The sequence below is a fragment of the Camellia sinensis genome, chromosome 15, assembly GCF_055761805.1.
Source record: "Camellia sinensis isolate YWXY chromosome 15, ASM5576180v1, whole genome shotgun sequence".
NCBI lineage: Eukaryota > Viridiplantae > Streptophyta > Magnoliopsida > Ericales > Theaceae > Camellia > Camellia sinensis.
The window spans coordinates 140,607,754-140,625,990 of NC_138975.1; the positions used below are offsets into that span (position 1 = coordinate 140,607,754).

General features: G+C 37.0%; 1 protein-coding gene across 4 annotated transcripts; it reads right to left on the minus strand.

Moving 5' to 3' along the window:
* Positions 1-1,135: 1,135 nt before the first annotated feature.
* Positions 1,136-16,784, minus strand: LOC145812720 (translocon at the outer membrane of chloroplasts 64-like). Of its 4 annotated transcripts, XR_014356213.1 has the most exons (15): positions 16,457-16,778; positions 15,960-16,073; positions 15,614-15,766; positions 15,033-15,157; positions 12,384-12,509; positions 7,604-7,786; positions 7,344-7,488; positions 5,471-5,639; positions 4,442-4,576; positions 3,994-4,194; positions 3,166-3,446; positions 2,936-3,063; positions 2,804-2,855; positions 1,732-1,801; positions 1,136-1,642 (listed from the first exon to the last, which is right to left on the minus strand). XR_014356213.1 is itself a non-coding variant. In XM_082907781.1 (14 exons), the coding sequence occupies exons 1-14, from the start codon at positions 16,657-16,659 to the stop codon at positions 1,560-1,562; spliced, it is 1,887 nt and encodes a 628-aa protein (XP_082763907.1). In that variant the 5' UTR covers positions 16,660-16,778; the 3' UTR covers positions 1,136-1,559. The 4 variants fall into 4 exon arrangements, 2 of the variants coding, with proteins under 2 accessions (XP_082763907.1, XP_082763908.1); XR_014356214.1 differs by lacking the exon at positions 15,960-16,073 and having other exon boundaries at positions 16,457-16,784; XM_082907781.1 differs by lacking the exon at positions 3,166-3,446.
* Positions 16,785-18,237: the final 1,453 nt, after the last annotated feature.

Sequence of the window (18,237 nt, forward strand, 5' to 3'; positions counted from 1 at the left end):
GTTGTTTACTTTTTTAATATAACGATTTTTTATATTCTCGAAAAAAATAAAAATAAAAACATCTTCATGGGTGTTTTTTTAAAATGAAAAATACATATTAAATTACATCATTTTATACATAAATTACACATGAATTTTTTTATATCAATATTCAAAGAAAAAATGATATCATGATATTTATTGTCACTAAGGCTACACTCACCATATTTTTACCAGCATTGCTAATAACCCCTACCTTTCTTTTTAAAACCCTCACCTCATTCATTTTTTTTTTAATTCTAATTTTGTCCCAATCTAAAATTCCACTTTTACCCTCATTCCTAATCTTCTAAACCTAATTTTCCAAACTCTAACCTAACCCTAATCACCTCCGGCAACACCACCATCTCCGACCACCTCTCATCGCCGCAACCACCACTATCTCCGACCACCCCTCATCACTGCAACCTCTACCATCTCTGACCACTTCTTACCATCACAACCACCACTCCCTCCATCACAATCAACCATCACCTCTACCGACAAGCACCCACATCCCTTATTGTAGATCTAAATCAAAAAAGAGAGATCAACCCATTCAGCATTGTGTTTCCCAGCATTCAGGATTCGTTTAATACTGTGTTATCGAACATTCAAGATTTGTTCAGCACTATGTTATCGAACCCATTTCGCCATCGTGACCTCCCTATCTACTGCGAGAGAGAACGAGCGAGAGAGAGAGAGATGAAAACCTAAGGTTTTCAAAAGAAGATAAAGAAGAAAATAAAGAAGGAAAAGGAATGCAAGAAATCACTCACCATAGCCAGTGATAGAGGTTTTAATGGTGGCTATTGTTGATGGACTTTTTCTCTTGCTCTAATTCTCACTCCTACTTGATTTGAATGCAAGAAAACAAAAAGAGAATCCAAATTAGAGAGAGAATTGAAAGGGGTTAAGGTTTGAGTTTTATTTTGAGATTTGGGGTATAGTTGGTATTAAGGTGAAAGGGTTTAATTTTGCTTTGTGGGGATTTAAAGAAGTGGGTGGGCCAAAGTAATTAGATAGGAGTAAATATCAACCCTCTATTTTTAAGTGACATCTAATATGTAACATACACAATGATCGTTGTAATAATATCCATATAAGTTTCATTCAATTTATCCAAAAAAAAAAATTTCATTCATATTCATATTCAACCATAATAGTTATGCGTACTAAACAAAAAATGATATAAAAATAAGATAAACATGGAATTAATTATTTTTTTAAAACATTTTTTTTTATCAAAACAAAATTTTTTTGTTGATAAATCTATTTTTTAGAACTATTTTAATGGTGACAATTTATAAAAATCTCTCAAAAATTTTATATAATACTACATAATTCTAAAAACAAAAATTCAAAGTTAAGTGGGTTCAATTGAACCCACTACCTCATGCATAGCTCGACCCACGGACGTGTCCCAAAAGCTTTTTAGGGGTGTGAACCCACTACTTCATGCATAGCTCTGCCCATGGACACATCCCAAAAGCGTTTTAGGGGTGTGAAGCCTCCACAGCTCGCTTCCATGCTTCGATCGCTTACAAAAACAACTTCTTTAACCTGTCAGCAGAAAGAGTTGCTCTTTTGTTGGTTGGCTCGAGAACAAGTGCATAACTGAAATCTGCATGGCGAATAATGGGCCAATGTGAGACCAAATTACAAAGAAAAAAAAAAAGAAAAGGGACATAGAGAGAAGGGGTTCGTTCTCACCTTCAATCGCCTCTTTATAATAGCCTAGCATCTCCCGAGCTGTGCCTCTTCTCAAATAGGCCTTTACATTCTGAAGAAATATAAAGCCAGAATTAAAGCCAGAATCAATGCTATGGGCACAGCAAACAAGGTTCCAGATAGAGTTTATAATTTTACGTGAGATGACCTAAATAAGTGTACCTTTTGTCTTTTTATGAAAAGATGTGCAGAAAAGTAAAGGTGATGTGATGAAAAAAAGAGAAAAAGATGGATTATTTCTGAGTTGCCAAACTTGGCCTGCATCTATATAATTGACATGATCTTAATAATTATGAAGTATGAGAAGATTGAAAAAAGGACCACAGCATATCACCAAAGTACTTGGAAAACACATGTTACGCATTTACATGATCAATCCCAATAAAATAATTATTTGAAAGTAACTAGAGAATCTTGGTAGTTTGACAATGTTATGTTCTATTAATAACTAATTGCTTTAAAGGAAATCACTCTTATATCTAAGAAATACTTAAAGCATTCAAACTATGTGGTATATATGATCATTGCCGGAGTGTACCCTATACAAAATACCCTCCCCAATGAAAATTGAAATTGTACCGTAAATCAACTTTATGACTATACAGTAGCATCCTACCCTGACTATACGAGACCCTAGAAAAATTAGGTCTGTAGATAATACCATGCTTACATGATTAATTAACTGCTCAATGCTGTTTAACCCCAGGTTTTACAACACATCCAATTTTGGTAATTAAGCAGGATCAAATTTCACCATACACGCATGTAACAAAACAGGTCATTGAGATAAACTTGCATAAAGAAGTCAGGCCTGAAGACATCACTGCAGAAATAATTCATAAATTGCTTATATTTCAACATTCTACATCTTGGAAAGAAAGCAATCAAAGTTATCTCTAACCCAGCAAAAATAGTGTCACACCACAAGAACAGTAGTATAATGCTTATCCCAAGAAAATCAGTAAGATAGAAGAGGATCTTCATGGGGCCTAACATAAGCACAAAAAATAGCAAGATATTATATAGGAAGTTGATCACTGAAAATAGCACTCACCTTTTTATCAAGATTGATAGCTGCAGAACAATCTGCTTCAGCTTGGAGGAAGCTAGATGAACAAAAACTAACCTTATCACACACATATAATACATTAGCCAAGGCGGTAAACAATCAAGAAAGTAACAGTACCTTCCCAATTCCAGATAAGCTGCAGCCCTATTACTATAATATGTTGCATTATTGCCGTAGAGTTTGATAGCTTCTGTATAAAAGCTGATTGCCTTCTGCCATTGTTTATCTTTGAATGCTTGGTTGCCCTGGAAAAAAAGAATATGTAAAAAAACGGTTACTGATGAAGGGTTAACAGAGAAGAAAATGGAATACATTTAGAAATAAAGCATGAAATGCTGATATCTCACTTGGTGCAATAAAAAGTCCATTTTGCAACTTTGGCAGATAATTTTCTCCCAGCCCAGTCACAGCTCCCTTTCTGCTCCCCCACCCCGTTGCAACTCATCTCACCTGCCAAATCTCCTGTCACCGCAATCCCTTTCCCCACCCCCTTTCCCCACCCCTAGAGCCACAACCCCTCCCCCACAGTGAGATTCATTCTTGTTGAGACTCACAATTCTGTTTTCACATTTGCATTTGAATTGGGTCACAATATGGTGTAATAGGGGGTGTTTTTTAAGGTGGGTTGCTGTAGCAGGTTGAGATGGAGGTGATTTGCATTGCAGCGAGGAAGGTATGGAAGTGAGCAAAAAGGGAAAAAGTACACCCAGTTTAGTCCTTACTAGATGAGAGAGAGAGAGAGAGAGAGAGAGAGATCTAAATCTCTTTACCAAAATGCACTTAAAGCATTCAATAGTTCTATCAAATCCTATCACAGGTATGGTCCAAATAAGCTCTTAAATAATAAAAACTTGGGCAAATTACATATACACCCCTCCAGGTTTGACAAAATTACAGATACCCCCCTGAGGTTTGAGAAATTACGAATTCCCCCCTGAATGCTATATTTGCATAAGAAATTAGGGGGTAATTTGTTATGAAATATAAACCTCAGGGGGTAAATTGTTATGAAAATACAAACCTCAGGGGGCGGGATGTAATTTCTGAAACCTCAGGGGGGTATCTGTAATTTAACCAAACCTGGAGGGGTGTATATGTAATTTGCCCTAAAAAGTTGTAGGCTTAAATGCTTAATGTCTTCAAAAAAAAAAAATAATGATAAAGATATAGTCCACCTTTTCTTTAGCAATCTCAGCAGATGTTTCCCGACTGACAACATTAGCAGTTAATTTGGACTCCGCAGCTTTATCACCCTGCTCCTGCAAAGAAGCATACATTGTCTGCACAGTATCTAGCAAAAACCGATCACCTCCATGCCTAGCTACGAAGGACACGGAAACCGGACATTTGCCATGGAAACCAAGTGGTACAGTAACCTACAAAGAAGATGACAAAAGAACATGACAGAATGAAGTAGCATGAGCAAACATAGAATAATGGAGCATGAGAGCATAGTTACACGAGTGTAAAAAACTAAGCCCCGGACTTAAATTACAACAATCTCAAGAAACTATTACACCACGGAGTTTGTTTTTTTATTAAATGAAGTTTTATTGGATTCGCTGAATAGATAGACAGATAGAAAAAGAGAGGAAACGGCAGAGAATATAGAGAGGATTTCACCTGGCAGCAACCTGACACGCTAGCTAAACTCAACAGACTATATGCACGACTCAAGTAGTCCTCTGACAAAATCTCCTTCCCACCAAGTTTTGGCGGAGGGTCAGCAATTGTAGGGATCACCAGTATTCCATCATCCTGTCCAAATCATACAGAATATCAAGAACCATAGCAGCTATGGATTAACAAATTGAAAAGACACAAATAGAGGTGACAGTCTGGATCTACAGATACTAAAAGCACTGTCACATCAAGACTTAGGCATGAAGTTTGAGACACAACCCCAAATCCAGAGAAAATGATGCCATGTGTTTAAATGTAATTTACCACATTAAAGAAGCCTGTTTGTGTGTGTATGCATGTATTGAAAGAATCATTGAGAGTAAACCAGTCAATAAAACATTGGCAGTGTGGGAAACCTGGCTAAAAAATGACAGTGCAACCCTTATCTGCATTTCTATAGTATAGAGGTGGACATGTTTTTAACTTCCCAAATCAGGTGTGAGAAAAATCCCTACAAGGGCAATTGTAATTTCAAAGAAATGTTCTACATCCTTGACGGTATATTTCGGGCTGTTATCTGAAATAACCTCAACAGATAAAAAAAGCTCAAATCTTGGAAAAGGTAAAATGAAAGCAGTAGAAGTGCATGTTACAAATATGATGTTAGTTTCAAGAAACATGCCATCATAAAGTGGAAGTACAAAATATAAATATGATTTTGCAAGAAACATTTCATTGTAAAATTAACAAACGGATTAAGGTTTAAAAAATAAGCAAAAGTGAAAATGGAACATAAAGCAAGCAACTTAATCAAAAGGTGGCAAGCAAGGACTAGGACTGGCATGATGGTCCTATGAGTATCAATAAACATGTTAAACAAACAATAGTGCAAACTCAGGAGTTAAGACTTAGATGCATAACCAAAGAATACTGACATTAGCAAGCAAAAGTAGAATGACAGGGCACATTAGTGCTGGCATGGCGCAGCAGAACGGGAGAAGTGGTTGCAAGAGTTGAATTTCTAATTACCTTTAGAAGGGAGTTCAAAGCTACACGCATTTCATTCCTAATTGAATTGCAGTTCTCCATCTCCTTATCTGACATCTCCAAAGTTTTAAGTATCTGTGCTGCAATAACAGGATTTAAAGTAGACTTCACTGAGCTGATCCACTCTTCATGAATATGTTTGAACTCATGCCTGTGTTAAAGGTGATTAAAACAAACATCAGACATCATTAAAAATTTATCAAGATCATGAAATAATGTTCAGTGTTTTCCACATTTAAAAAGGATCATGCACTACAAAATGCAAAGATGATAGAATAAACCAACTTCTACACAAGATCAAACACCAAATCCAAACAACATATATTAGGGATTCAGGCCACAATCTTTGAAGAACTTTTATGATTAGGAACAAGAAGAAAATTTTGGTTAGTTGATTCTCATGTCAACAAATTTTTCATTAAAAAATAAGCAAATAAGAACCCTGACAGCAATATAGTTAAATAACGTCCTTTGAATTCAAACAAATTTCATCAAGCCTGGTCCTTTAAAAGCGAAGAACAGAAATTCAGCCAACAACCAATTAGCTAGAGCACTTGCTTCACATTCTGCCACTGCTTTGAAAATGGTGTGACAAAGGTGGCCCCAACAAATGAAAACAATAAAATGGATTTCCTACCAACAAAAGAACTAGTCCAAAGCAGGATTTGCACTAGATTCTCACCATTTTCACCATGATTATTAATCCCAGATTTTTCTCTCTCTCTCCGGATGTTGCATATAATTAGATTGAGTTGTTTGGCCTTCCAAAGCAGTGATTACAGCTATTAAGTTGCTCGAAAATTTTAAAAAGGATCACATCACGCTGTTTGTCAGACAATCTCCCTCTAAAAGGTCTTCCTAAAAGTGTCAACATGTTTGAAACCTCATTCTGATACCAAAACTGATGCAGGACGGTACTTTAAAGGGCTTTAAAGCTGGAATTTGTAGGTTTATGTCGGGTTTTAAAGCTGAATTCCATTTATTTTCTTCTCTTTTTTTTTCTGTCAGGTCACTTTGATATTTTTTCGTATTCTATTTATATGCCAATGCCCTTAATGAAATATATAATCCATTGTAGCCTTATCTTCAGATTATATAGGATTATTAATTGCATGTCATTTGAAGCACCCCAATAAGAATTATAATATTTTGGTCCTTTCAATTTCCATGATAAAACACTCACATGTGTGATAACTGTGTAATCAATTATGGCCTTGTATGGGAAGTTGGCTATTTTAGTTTTTGGCTATTTTAATAGACTAAAATTTTTGTGTTTGGGAAGATGGTTGGAATTTTTGTAGTTAGATGCAATGTTTGTGAGAAAAAATGTGAAATGATTACGAGTTTGATGTGACATTTTGTCTTATTGACTATTTTAGCCTATTTTGTCTTTTTGCGATTTTTAGCCAAAAAATCCTCCAAACCCAACTTGCCAAACACCGCCTATATTTCTTCTTTCTTTCTTCCAATTTTCTTCCAGATTTGCAGTTACTTATAAAAGCTTCTGACTTCTTGTGTTTGCTTCTGCTTTGCTTAGAAGCTCACCACAAACTTCCCATCACCACATCCCCCTTTTCCAGAAAGCAAGTATAGTGTTAGAATGAAAACAATCCCAGCAACATGCCAACCCAAGGGGAAAAAATCACTAAAAAAAGGAGAAACTCTCAATTAAACAAAACAATCCACAAATCAAAGAAAAACTAATAAAATATAAAAGACTGCATTAAAATGACACTCAAGCAGCAGAGCCTCAAAAGTAATCAAAGATCAGTGGTGATTAAAGAGAAATGCATTAATGAATTTAAGGATCCAGAAGTTGCAATGATTTCCCAATATTATCAATTAACAGTCTCACCTTTTAACTAATTGCATGACATTTGTTAGTGATCGTATTGAGGACGATTTTACTTCCCCATTTAACTTCTTGCTTTGGAATGCTTTCAAGCTTGGAACTTTAGAATCCAAATAGTCTCCAAGATTCTCATGCTTCAAAGCTTGTCCTGAAAAAGTCCTATTAAAAATTTATGCAGCGGGACTCCTTGATGGAAAAGTTAAAAATTCTGATGAAAATCCATTGTAACTTGTAGCAAATAGAAACAAATAAAAAGAACATACTTCCAAATATCTTTTCGGTGGATTTAATCACCACCTGAGCAACCCTATCAACAGGAATCTTTAGTAATTGAAAACAGTCATCAGCTATTATAATATTCCTGGGGTTGCGTTGAAGTGAAAATGGGACTTGCAGCAGCACATGCCCAACACGACGTAGTATATTGGGATCCTTTGCAAACCATCCTGCAAGAGTCATGTTAAAGATCATATGTAGAAAGAGAAATAAATGGAACAAGGTGCAAAGAACAAACAGAAGAAGCGCACATACACAAATGTAACAGGGAAACAAATGTACAATAGAAAGATATAATGTAAGCTCACAGCATTTTTTTTGTTAAAAAAAAAAAAAAATCATATGTTAAACATAATGTTTTTTGATTTGATCCATTTTCTCACCTAGTAAACATGTTTTATTTTTCCTTTTTTTGTTTTTTTTTTATCAACAACAAAAAGAAATTTGTTAATAAAAAAGAGGAAAATTACAAAAAAGTACAAGGGTGACACAAAGTCCGCCAAAAGCAAAAGGAAAATAAAATAAACATTACGAACTACATATTCCTTTCCAATCTCTAGAAATAAAAATTAAAGGAATCCCCTTAAAAGTGAGTGACACCGAAACCCAAAATGAAGCCAGATAACAAACTTTGTCCCGCATACCCTCTATATCTTCAAATTTCTCCTCAACAACTCTTGTTAAAACCTACTCCACCTACTCCACTTCACCTACTCCACTACACAACTCCACCTACTCCACCTACTCCACTACACCTACTCTCCACCCACATCTCCTATATAAAGGAGACCAACCATGTACATAATACATAACATTCAATAACATTAATATACATTATTATCTTTCTCTATACATTATTTAACATGGTATCAGAGCAAGGTTGAGAACCTAGCATTTTTGCTTCACCGGCGGGCGGCAGCCTCGCTTTGGCCACCCGCCGGACCTCTCACCTCTCAACTGTTTCTGCATGACTTCCATCACAGTGCTCAAGCACTGTTCCATTCGCTCCGTTCTGCTTATGCAGGCCGCAATCCTAGCTTTGGGAGATTCACTAGCAGGGACGCGGGGTAAGCCTCTGATTCGAAGGACACTGTCCCTTACAAAACTTTTCACACCCAGTTCTCTCCCTCCAGCTTGGGTGTCAACAATTTGATGTACTTTTTGATGAATGCAACAAACTGCTTCTTATCAAAAGCAGGTTGCTCCTGAAGCCTGAATGTATCGACAATGTCAACTACCTTGACAGCTTGATCATTGACACCCTCGTCTTCATCACCACCTTCTGCGGAAGGATTTGCACCAATGTCAACATCAACTGCTCCTTGCACAACCCACTTCCCATTGACCTCCCACAACACTCCATTATGGATTTCCCTGTATGGAAACGAGTCCGAGAGAAGCTCATCACCGGTAAGTAAGTCCTGATAGACCAACATGATTAGCAAGCTCTCGGATCGTCCAAACAAACGGAGAAGAGATCGGAGAGAGAAACACTGCGAGACAGAGCGAGCAACAGAGTCCGGTAGAAATGGAAGCACTCTTTCAGATCTGAGCAAGAGAGATACACACACAAACTCAAAACCCTAACTCTCCCCCGTCATTCTCTCTCCAATTCAAGCCCCAATTCGGTGATTTCTCTCTCTCCAAAACCACCCATTCCTCAAACCCTAATTCCAAATTCAATTTCGACGCCACTTCAATGGGGTTTGTCCCGCTCGAGTGACCTCTGGCCTGGAAGGACTTGACTCTGGAGTCTAAAGACTCACTCTTGTCCGGAATTGCTGTCACGGCGAGGACCGCATTGCCGGTGACGAAGCGGGTTGCGATGAATTTCCGTTGGGGGGTCAATTTTCCTTCTGATATCAGGAAACAATTGCCTTTCCTAACTGTGAATAAGATTGGTATAGAGAGGGTTGATGAGGTAAAGGAAACGAAGGAAGTGAAGGTGAAGAATAGTGAGAGCAATTTAGGTGATTTGGAGCTATTGAAGGGCTTGTGTCTTTCGGTGACCCGAGAATTGGAGGTTTTGCAGGTGGGGGCTGAGAATGAGTATATCCAGGCTGAACATAGCCTCCTTTCCGGACTCACAGAGACCAACCTTCATATCTCTCTCTCTCTCTAATCAAGGACACCAACCACTATGTCTACTTTTCAACCCATCATCCACCACCTTTTGCACACCCATACCCCTTTTTTTATTTTTAAACCAATCTCCACCAACACAAAACATGCTCATATGCATCCCAGCTCTCTCTCCACTCTATCACATGGACTTGTCCCCTCTCTCTCCTCCTATCACGTTTGATTTTAAAATCCATTATTTTTATTTATTTTCTCCAAACTATTTTTCCACTCTTTTAAATATCCACATTTATTTTTCTTTCCCATCATTTCTTTTAAATTTTTCTTTCCACCACTCTCTTTTAATATTTCTCTTTAGCAACTGCATTACTGAATGATGGTTGATTTTATTCTCAAAAAACAAAAAAAAACAAAAAAAAAAAAATCCATTCACAACCAACTCGGTTTTCATTCCACAAACTTGTCATTTCTTCATGCCGAGATCAACCCCGATCACAATTTTACACCACAACCGAAAAACAACAAAAACAAAAACAAAACAAAAACAAAAACAAAACAATCCCATCCTAAACACCGGCCTTACTTTTTTGCCTCTTCCACTACTCTCTTCCTCTTACCTCGGTCTTGGGCGTCCCTTGCCAGCGCTGCCTCCGTGTTTCTCACGCCGCCGAGCCCGTTCACTCCCCCCTGCTCCTCCACTGCAGCATCTGGCGGACCTCCAAATCGGAACATAACGGTGGCCTTCTGCTTCAGCTCCTTGTTTTTCGCTTTTAGCACACATATCTCTGCTCGCGCATCCTTATACATGCACTGGAGCAGAGCCAGTTGGGCGTTTAACTGCTGCACCTCATTTGTCCTACTCTGAAGCCGGTGCGACAAGTTTGTGACCGCAGTCATGGTCTCCACACATGACTTCAATGTATACTGATTGGCCTCAATATCCGATTGCACTGCCATTCTTTGCTCCACAGACCGCATCGGAAAGTTCAACGGAGCAAACCCAGAGGCGCTTGGTTGAGGTTCAAGGGCCACCGCATCAGTTATTTCTCTTGTGGACTCGTTGAGGTCTGGAAAGAGAGTGAGCAGACCACGGGAAGAAGAGGCCATGTTTTGGGTTGCTGAGTGTTTCAGAGGAGCAGCGATTTCCGACTGGTAATGTCAGAAAGGGTTGGTTCCAGAGCGTTTCAGAATGAAAATGTTCAGAGGTTTCAGACTGGTTTGGTTTACACAGCCTCCGCATTGGTTTATATAGACCCTGACGACGTGGACGACACGACGCTCTGTCGATCACGTGCCTCGCCGCGTGTCCGGCACAACTTTTGATGGCTCGCCGCTCGATGATTTCTGTCGGGCACGACTTTTGATGAAGTGGGCGCGACTTTTAAGGGCTCGATATATATCTACATGTATATCTTTTGGACAGCCTATATACACACGCATACAGTTAGCTTTTACAACGGTCCGACATGACCCCATAAACTGTCCCGACATTGATTCCGGTTAGCTTCTCCAACGGTCCGACATGACCCCATAAACTGTCCCGACATTGATTCCGATTAGCTTCTCCAACGGTCCGGCATGACCCCATAAACTGTCCCGACATTGATTCCGGTTAGCTTCTACAACGGTCCGACATGACCCCATAAACTGTCCTGACATTGATTCCGGTTCGCTCCTACAACGGTCTGACACAACCATACAGTGTCTTCACCAACGGTCTGACACGACCATACAGTGTCTCCTATCCACTTTTATTTTATGTATTAGTCTATTTTCTTATTTTGTTACTCTTTCCAAACTCAAGTTGATTTGTGTCTCTCCTCCTTGAGTTTGCGGGGGGGTTGTTAAAACCTACTCCACCTACTCCACTACACCTACTCTCCACCCACATCTCCTATATAAAGGCGACCAACCATGTACATAATACATAACATTCAATAACATTAATATACATTATTATCTTTCTCTATACATTATTTAACAACTCTCACATTCCATTCCAACCAAATAGCCCAAAAAACCACATGCACTACACATTTCCAAAGCCTTTAAAATCAAAACATAGCATATGAACAAAAGAAGAAGATCCCAATCAAACTCCACCATACAAGTCACCCTCCATCATAATGATAGAACTATGGGACAATGCACGAATAAATGATCGACACTTTCTTCGGCCCCCCATCCCCTTACACACAAGAAACTTGACCTTCTTTTTGGAACCAAACGTAATAAATCACAAAATGGATTCTCACATTTTATTTATTTAGTTATTTATTTATTTGACAAATAAATAAATCCATTAAAGATACACAAAAGGGGAGTGCAACCTCTTTACACAGTATGCAGAAAGCAAATAACAAGCCACCTTAAAATAACTTTTTCTCTAAAATCAACAGGATCCATGCCATAATATACTTCACTACAATGTGTAGAAGCTAGCAAGCCAGAATTTTATGTACCCTCTCTAGAAAAATATAATTTAATAGTCTTGATTAGCAGTTAGTACTGCACCATATCATATTAAGATTAAAACATGTTACAGGATAAGCAATACGATTTACTTGAGCTGTTAAAGTGATATTGATGAATAAAATAAATCGAAAAATAAAGAATGAGAAGTGTCATGCAACATAGTATAAGCATCGTGTTAATATTAACATAAAAAGTTTAAACAACACATACCGACAGTGTCAAAACTTGATGAAACAGGAATAATCCCCATGTGAGAGACAGACCCGTACGAGGGTCGAAACCCTATCACACCACAATATCCAGCAGGTACTCTCACGCCACCATCAGTATCAATACCTGTCATAGACTGATAATACTGAAATGCATTTTCCAAATTAAATAACAGAAGCCATTACATGAACAAGATGCCAAAATAACATAACAGTCACCAGCTCATATAAGATGGTTTCAACAATAATGATGAAAAGATACACTGTTAAGTCACCAATTTTTCCAAAAGCCTAAGTTTTTACGAAATGGACCCAACAATATATATCAAGCTATCTAACACCCTCCCTCACGTGCAACCCCGTCTCGCACATGAAAAGATAAACAGAGAATCAAACAGAAGGAGAGGCAAACAACCAAACAAAGAGGAAGAAACCAAATGGGGATAGAATACCAAATGCTAACGGAGAGACTCGAACCCAAGACCTCTCTCCTATGAGGCACCAACACGTCCCAAGGGCCTGCGTACAAGTGTCAGACACGCGTCGGACACGGACACACGTCGAACACGCAGTGGACGTGTCCGACACTCTCTCTAACATGTCCTCTTTTTTTTTCAATTTTTCCAATCGAACACACTGTGACACTTTCCGGACACGCATGAGGTGGTTCAAAGCCCTAACTGTTGGAGAGAGAGAGAGAGAGAGAGATTGAGGGAGGAGAGGAGACAAAGAGAGAGAGACAGCGAAAGAGATTGAGGGAGGAGAGGAGAGGAGCCCTAACCTATTCATATCAATTGAAGAAGTTGAGGTATTCTTCGTCTGCTCTCTTCTTCTTCTCCTCCTCCTCCTCTTCGTCTTTTGTCTCCTTCTTCTCCTCCTATTCTCTCTCTCTCTCTCTGATTTCACTTTCCCCTCTTTTGTTTCTCTTTTTTATTTTTTTTCCCCCTTTTGCTGATTCACCCGTTTCTCTCTCTCTCTCTCTCTCTCTCTCTCTCCTTTATTTTCTTCCCTTTCTTTTTTTTTTTCTTTTTTCTTTTTTTTATCCTTATTTTCGTTAAACCTAAAATTCATAAAATAAATTATTTTTATTTCAAAAAACTCATTTTATTTCTCTCTCCTCCTTTATTTTCCTCCCTCTCATTTTTTTTTTCTTTTTTCTTTTTTTTTATCCTTATTTTCGTTAAACCTAAAATTCATAAAATAAATTATTTTTATTTCAAAAAACTCATTTTTTATTAAAAAAATTAAAAAAATATGTTTATTAATTTTATTATTATTGAAATTGTATAAAAATTAATGATTTTCTTTTTATTTTAGACATATAATAAATAAATAAAATTATATATATTAAATGAGTCCCCAGCGTGTCGTATCTCCTATTTTTTAAAAATTTGTGTCCTTGTGTCTGTGTCCGTGTCCGTGTCCGTGTCGTGTACCGTATCTGTATCCGTGCATCATAGCCTTTCTCCTATGAAGCACCGACACGTGTCCTCTCTTTTTTTTTGAATTTTTCCAATCGGACATGCCATTGACACGCTGTGACACTTTCGGACACGCATGAGGTGGATCGAAGCCCTAATTGTTGGAGAGAAAGAGATCGAGGGACAAGAGGAGACAGAGAGAGAAATAGAGACAGAAAAAGAGATCGAGGGAAGAGAGAAGACAGAGATCGAGGAAGGAGAGAAGACAGAGAAAGAGATCGAGACAGAAGAGGAGCCCTAACCTATTCATATCAATTGAAGAAGTTTCGATATTCTTCGTCTGCTCTCTGTTTCTTCTTCTCCTCCTCCTCTTCGTCTTCTGTCTCCTTCGTCTTCTTCTCCTCCATTTTCTTCTTCTCCTATTCTCTCTCTCTGTCTCTCTCTCTCTCTCTCTCATATTTCACTTGCCCCTCTTTTGTTTCTTTTTTTTTTATTTTTTTCCCCTTTTGCTGATTCACCCGTTTCTCTCTCTTTCTCTCTCTCCTCCTTTATTTTCTTCCCTCTCTTTTTTTTTCTTTTTTCTTTTTTTTTATCCTTACTTTTGTTAAACCTAAAATTCATAAAATAAATTATTTTTATTTAAAAAAACTCATTTTTTATTAAAAAAAAATTTAAAATATGTTTATTAATTTTATTATTATTATAATTGTATAAAAATTAATGATTTTCTTTTTATTTTAGACATATAATAAATAAAATTATATCTATTAAGCATGTTCCCAGTTGTCGTATCCTCTATTTTTTAAAAATTTGCATGTCTCCGTGTCCGTGTCGTGTCTCGTGTCCGTATCCGTGCATCATAGCCTCTCTCAATCAGAGCTCCGATACCATGTTAAGTCACCAATTTTCCAAAAGCCTAAGCTGTTAGGAAATGGGACCAACAATGGCTACTATCAATTTTCCTAATCACCAATCTTGAACGATTACTCTATTAATGGCTGCTACCAAATCTATGTATTGATGATGAGATCTTACTAATATGTATATAGAACAGGCAGGAATTTATTGTAATATATTGAAAACATAAGTCAATTTATGGAATTGATGTTTATTGTGTAGAACAACTAAAAAGAAGAAACTCAGTAAAATGTTTCATCACACAAGTAAATATGTATCAACGTAGTAATCCCAGAGAAAAGGACATGTCTTCAAGATCATAAGAAGCTTACCCAAGGAGAAGTCAACCAGATTAGCAGCCACAGCTACAGCAGCTCCACTAGAGGATCCTCCTGTTATTCGTACAGGAGCAGCAGGATTGGTGGGTGTACCATAATGCCTATTTTCTCCGTTGATGCTGAAAATGAAATATGCAGAATCAGCTGAACAATAAGCATATCTAAACAGAAACTAACCTAAACTCATATATGATACCACTAAGACCTAGAAAACACACGTTGCATTTATCGTGACAACCTGCATATATCTCTCTTGTATCAAAAGAATTACATTATGCTATTAAAAACCAAGATAGGCATTCCTCATTTGTCCATCGTGTGAAACATGCAATCCATATTTATTAGTGAGTAAAAAGACCAAATAGACGACAAGGCTCCCGTTTCCAGCAAAGTCTTCAAGAGGTAGTAAATAGGCAGCCTTAACCCAATTTTTTTGTGGGAAGGCTGATTTCCGTGACTTGAATCTGCGCCAAAGCGCTGGTGCAGACAAGCATTTGTCATCATGCCAAGTCACAAACTATATTTCTTAACTATTAGAGATTAAAATTAAATACTTAAAAGAGTCAAGTACAAACCTATAAGCCATTTCATCCACAACTGTTTTCCCAACACATGTGGCACCTCCTTCAACAAGAGCTGAAACCACAAAAGATGTTCGAGAAGCAGCTTCGTGTGTCCGTACCCAGTCTAGGTTGCCAAACCCAGTTACAAATCCATCTATATCAAATCTGGTGATCAAAATTAGGAACTTTTTTACTTCAGCAGTCATAGAGAAGGCTTAGAAATTAGAACTTATAGAGATATATGAACTGAAATTCTATATTTTGATTACAAAAATCATCCAACCAAATCATCATTTTTTTTTCCTTGGAGATCAGAAAGTACAATACTATGTATTCAACTACTGCAAAAGAGCATTACATGTTGCCCAAAAGAATTTTCAGCACTTTTGAGATATTTCCTCTCTTGGAAGGAACCCCTCTAAAGGAATCCTGAAGCGCTCTATATAGCAAATTGTGATCCAAACTACTCCACCTGCATCCACTTTCTAAGTATTACTGTAATACTGCACTCTCTCTAAATATTTTCCTCATATATAGTACTTCAAAACTTTTGCAGAACTCAAATTATCAAAATTGGAACTCACTAATCACACAACAGAGCAAAACCCACCTCCCTCAACCACCCAACAACCGAAAACAAAATAAAAAATGAAAATCCATCCAAAAACATACACTTTCAGGGTTAACCAGTAACTATTTCATACGAATTAATGATATTGAAATTCTCTCAATCCAGATACCCACAAAATGCTCAGTCAAGTGGAGGTTTAAAGAAAAACCCAAGATCAAAAATGTCATTTTTTTTTTCTCAGAAACCAATCGGAGCACAAAGAAAGGGAAATTGGGTTGACTTACACATCTGAGACGGCGAAAGTGAGGCCAGTCAAAGGGTGAGGAGCTTTGGGAGGAGCAGGCTGAGGCGGTGGAAGCAACTGAAACCTATCCACAAATGCCCCAAAGTCTTCTTTAACCACTTTCTTGAGCTTTCTCGTCATTATCAGAATTCCGGCAAAGCCCAATCCCAGCAACACCCACAGATTAGCAGACGAAGACGCCATTATTGAATTTCTCTGTTTCACTGTGATCAAAGAAAAAAGAGTGGTCTGTATTGAAACCCTAGAATCCAATCAAGGATTCTAGAGAGACAATTAGAGAACCGTGTGTGTGTGTATATATATATATACTAGTGGTGTGGCACATGCGATGCATGTGCAATTCAGATAAATAAGCATAAAAACAAATAATAAAGAAATTAATGCAATAATATGTATATTGTCTAAATGGTAAGAGTGTTCTTAATGAAACCCAAGGTCTTGGGTTCAAATCTTACTCATGCCTTTGAATAACATTTTTTTATTTTAGGATAGAAAAATTTGCCACGTGGCAGAAGGAGAAGCTACCACACTATTAGACACCAAGTCATGTGCTCACATATATAATAGTATAGATATATATATATAGAGAGAGAGAGAGAGAGAGAGAGAGAGAGAGTGGATAACAGAGTATCGAGCAGCCCAGCCTAGGGCAAAGAGGACTGAAAATTGGGTTAAAAAAGAATGAAATTTGAAACTTCGCGCAAGTCTATCATATGAAGAATTTATACCGAACAGTCTCTCGGATAGGAGTCAAAAATCGAAAAAATGGATTTTGAAGTACTTTGATTTTCGATTCGGTATGAGTTTAATTATTTTATGCATCGAATTAATATTATGGTGGAAAACTTTGGAGGGGAAAGAAATTAAATGATTAGTTAAGTTATAAGAAGAAAAAAAAGAAATTAAGTAATTTTGATTTTCCTTCATCTTATTTGGATAAATAAAAAATAAAATAAAATAAATGATTGTGATTTCTCTTCTTCTTGTTTGATTAGGTTTCATAAGAAAAAAGAAAAAAAAAATTATATTATATTATCAAAATAACATTTTTATATTTTGTCACTATATAAGAGCATCTCTAATACTCACTTCTTTTTTTCTATTCAATTTTGAGAAAAATTTTAGTTAAAAGTTTAATCTAATATGAAACAGTTTAGTCATTGCTCTTTATTTTTCATCCAATATATTTCAAAAATTTCAAAGTTCACCTATCATTAGGGTGTCCGCAGTTCGGATTTAGACGGTTTACGGATCAGTTTGAACCCGCTTGCATCTATGCGGTTTGGAAAAAAGTCAACCTGCAACCACCCGCAATACGATTTGCGGTTTGTACGGATAGGATTCGCAAATGTGCGGGCGGTTTGTGGATTGAACTTTTTTCTTCAAAAATTTATTTTTGAGCTTTTTTTTTCCATTTTGTAAATATTTATTTTGGGTCATTTTCTCTCCATTTTCTAAAATGCTCCAACATTAATTATTAATGAATTAAAACTTATAAAATTAAAAATACAACAAAATTAATTCGTAACACAAACAAATCATTCAAAATTCTAAATCAAATCATAAACTAACACAAGCGCATATTTCAAAATCCTAAACTAGAACTCCATATTCAATAAGAAATTTAGAATTCCAAATCACACTTCATCCGAGACAAGTACAGTTATGAAACAATAATAATATGATCAGTATTTAATTCAGTTTCAGTTGATATAATACTATTAGCAAATGTAATGCTGGGGTAAGTTCAAAGAATAAAGG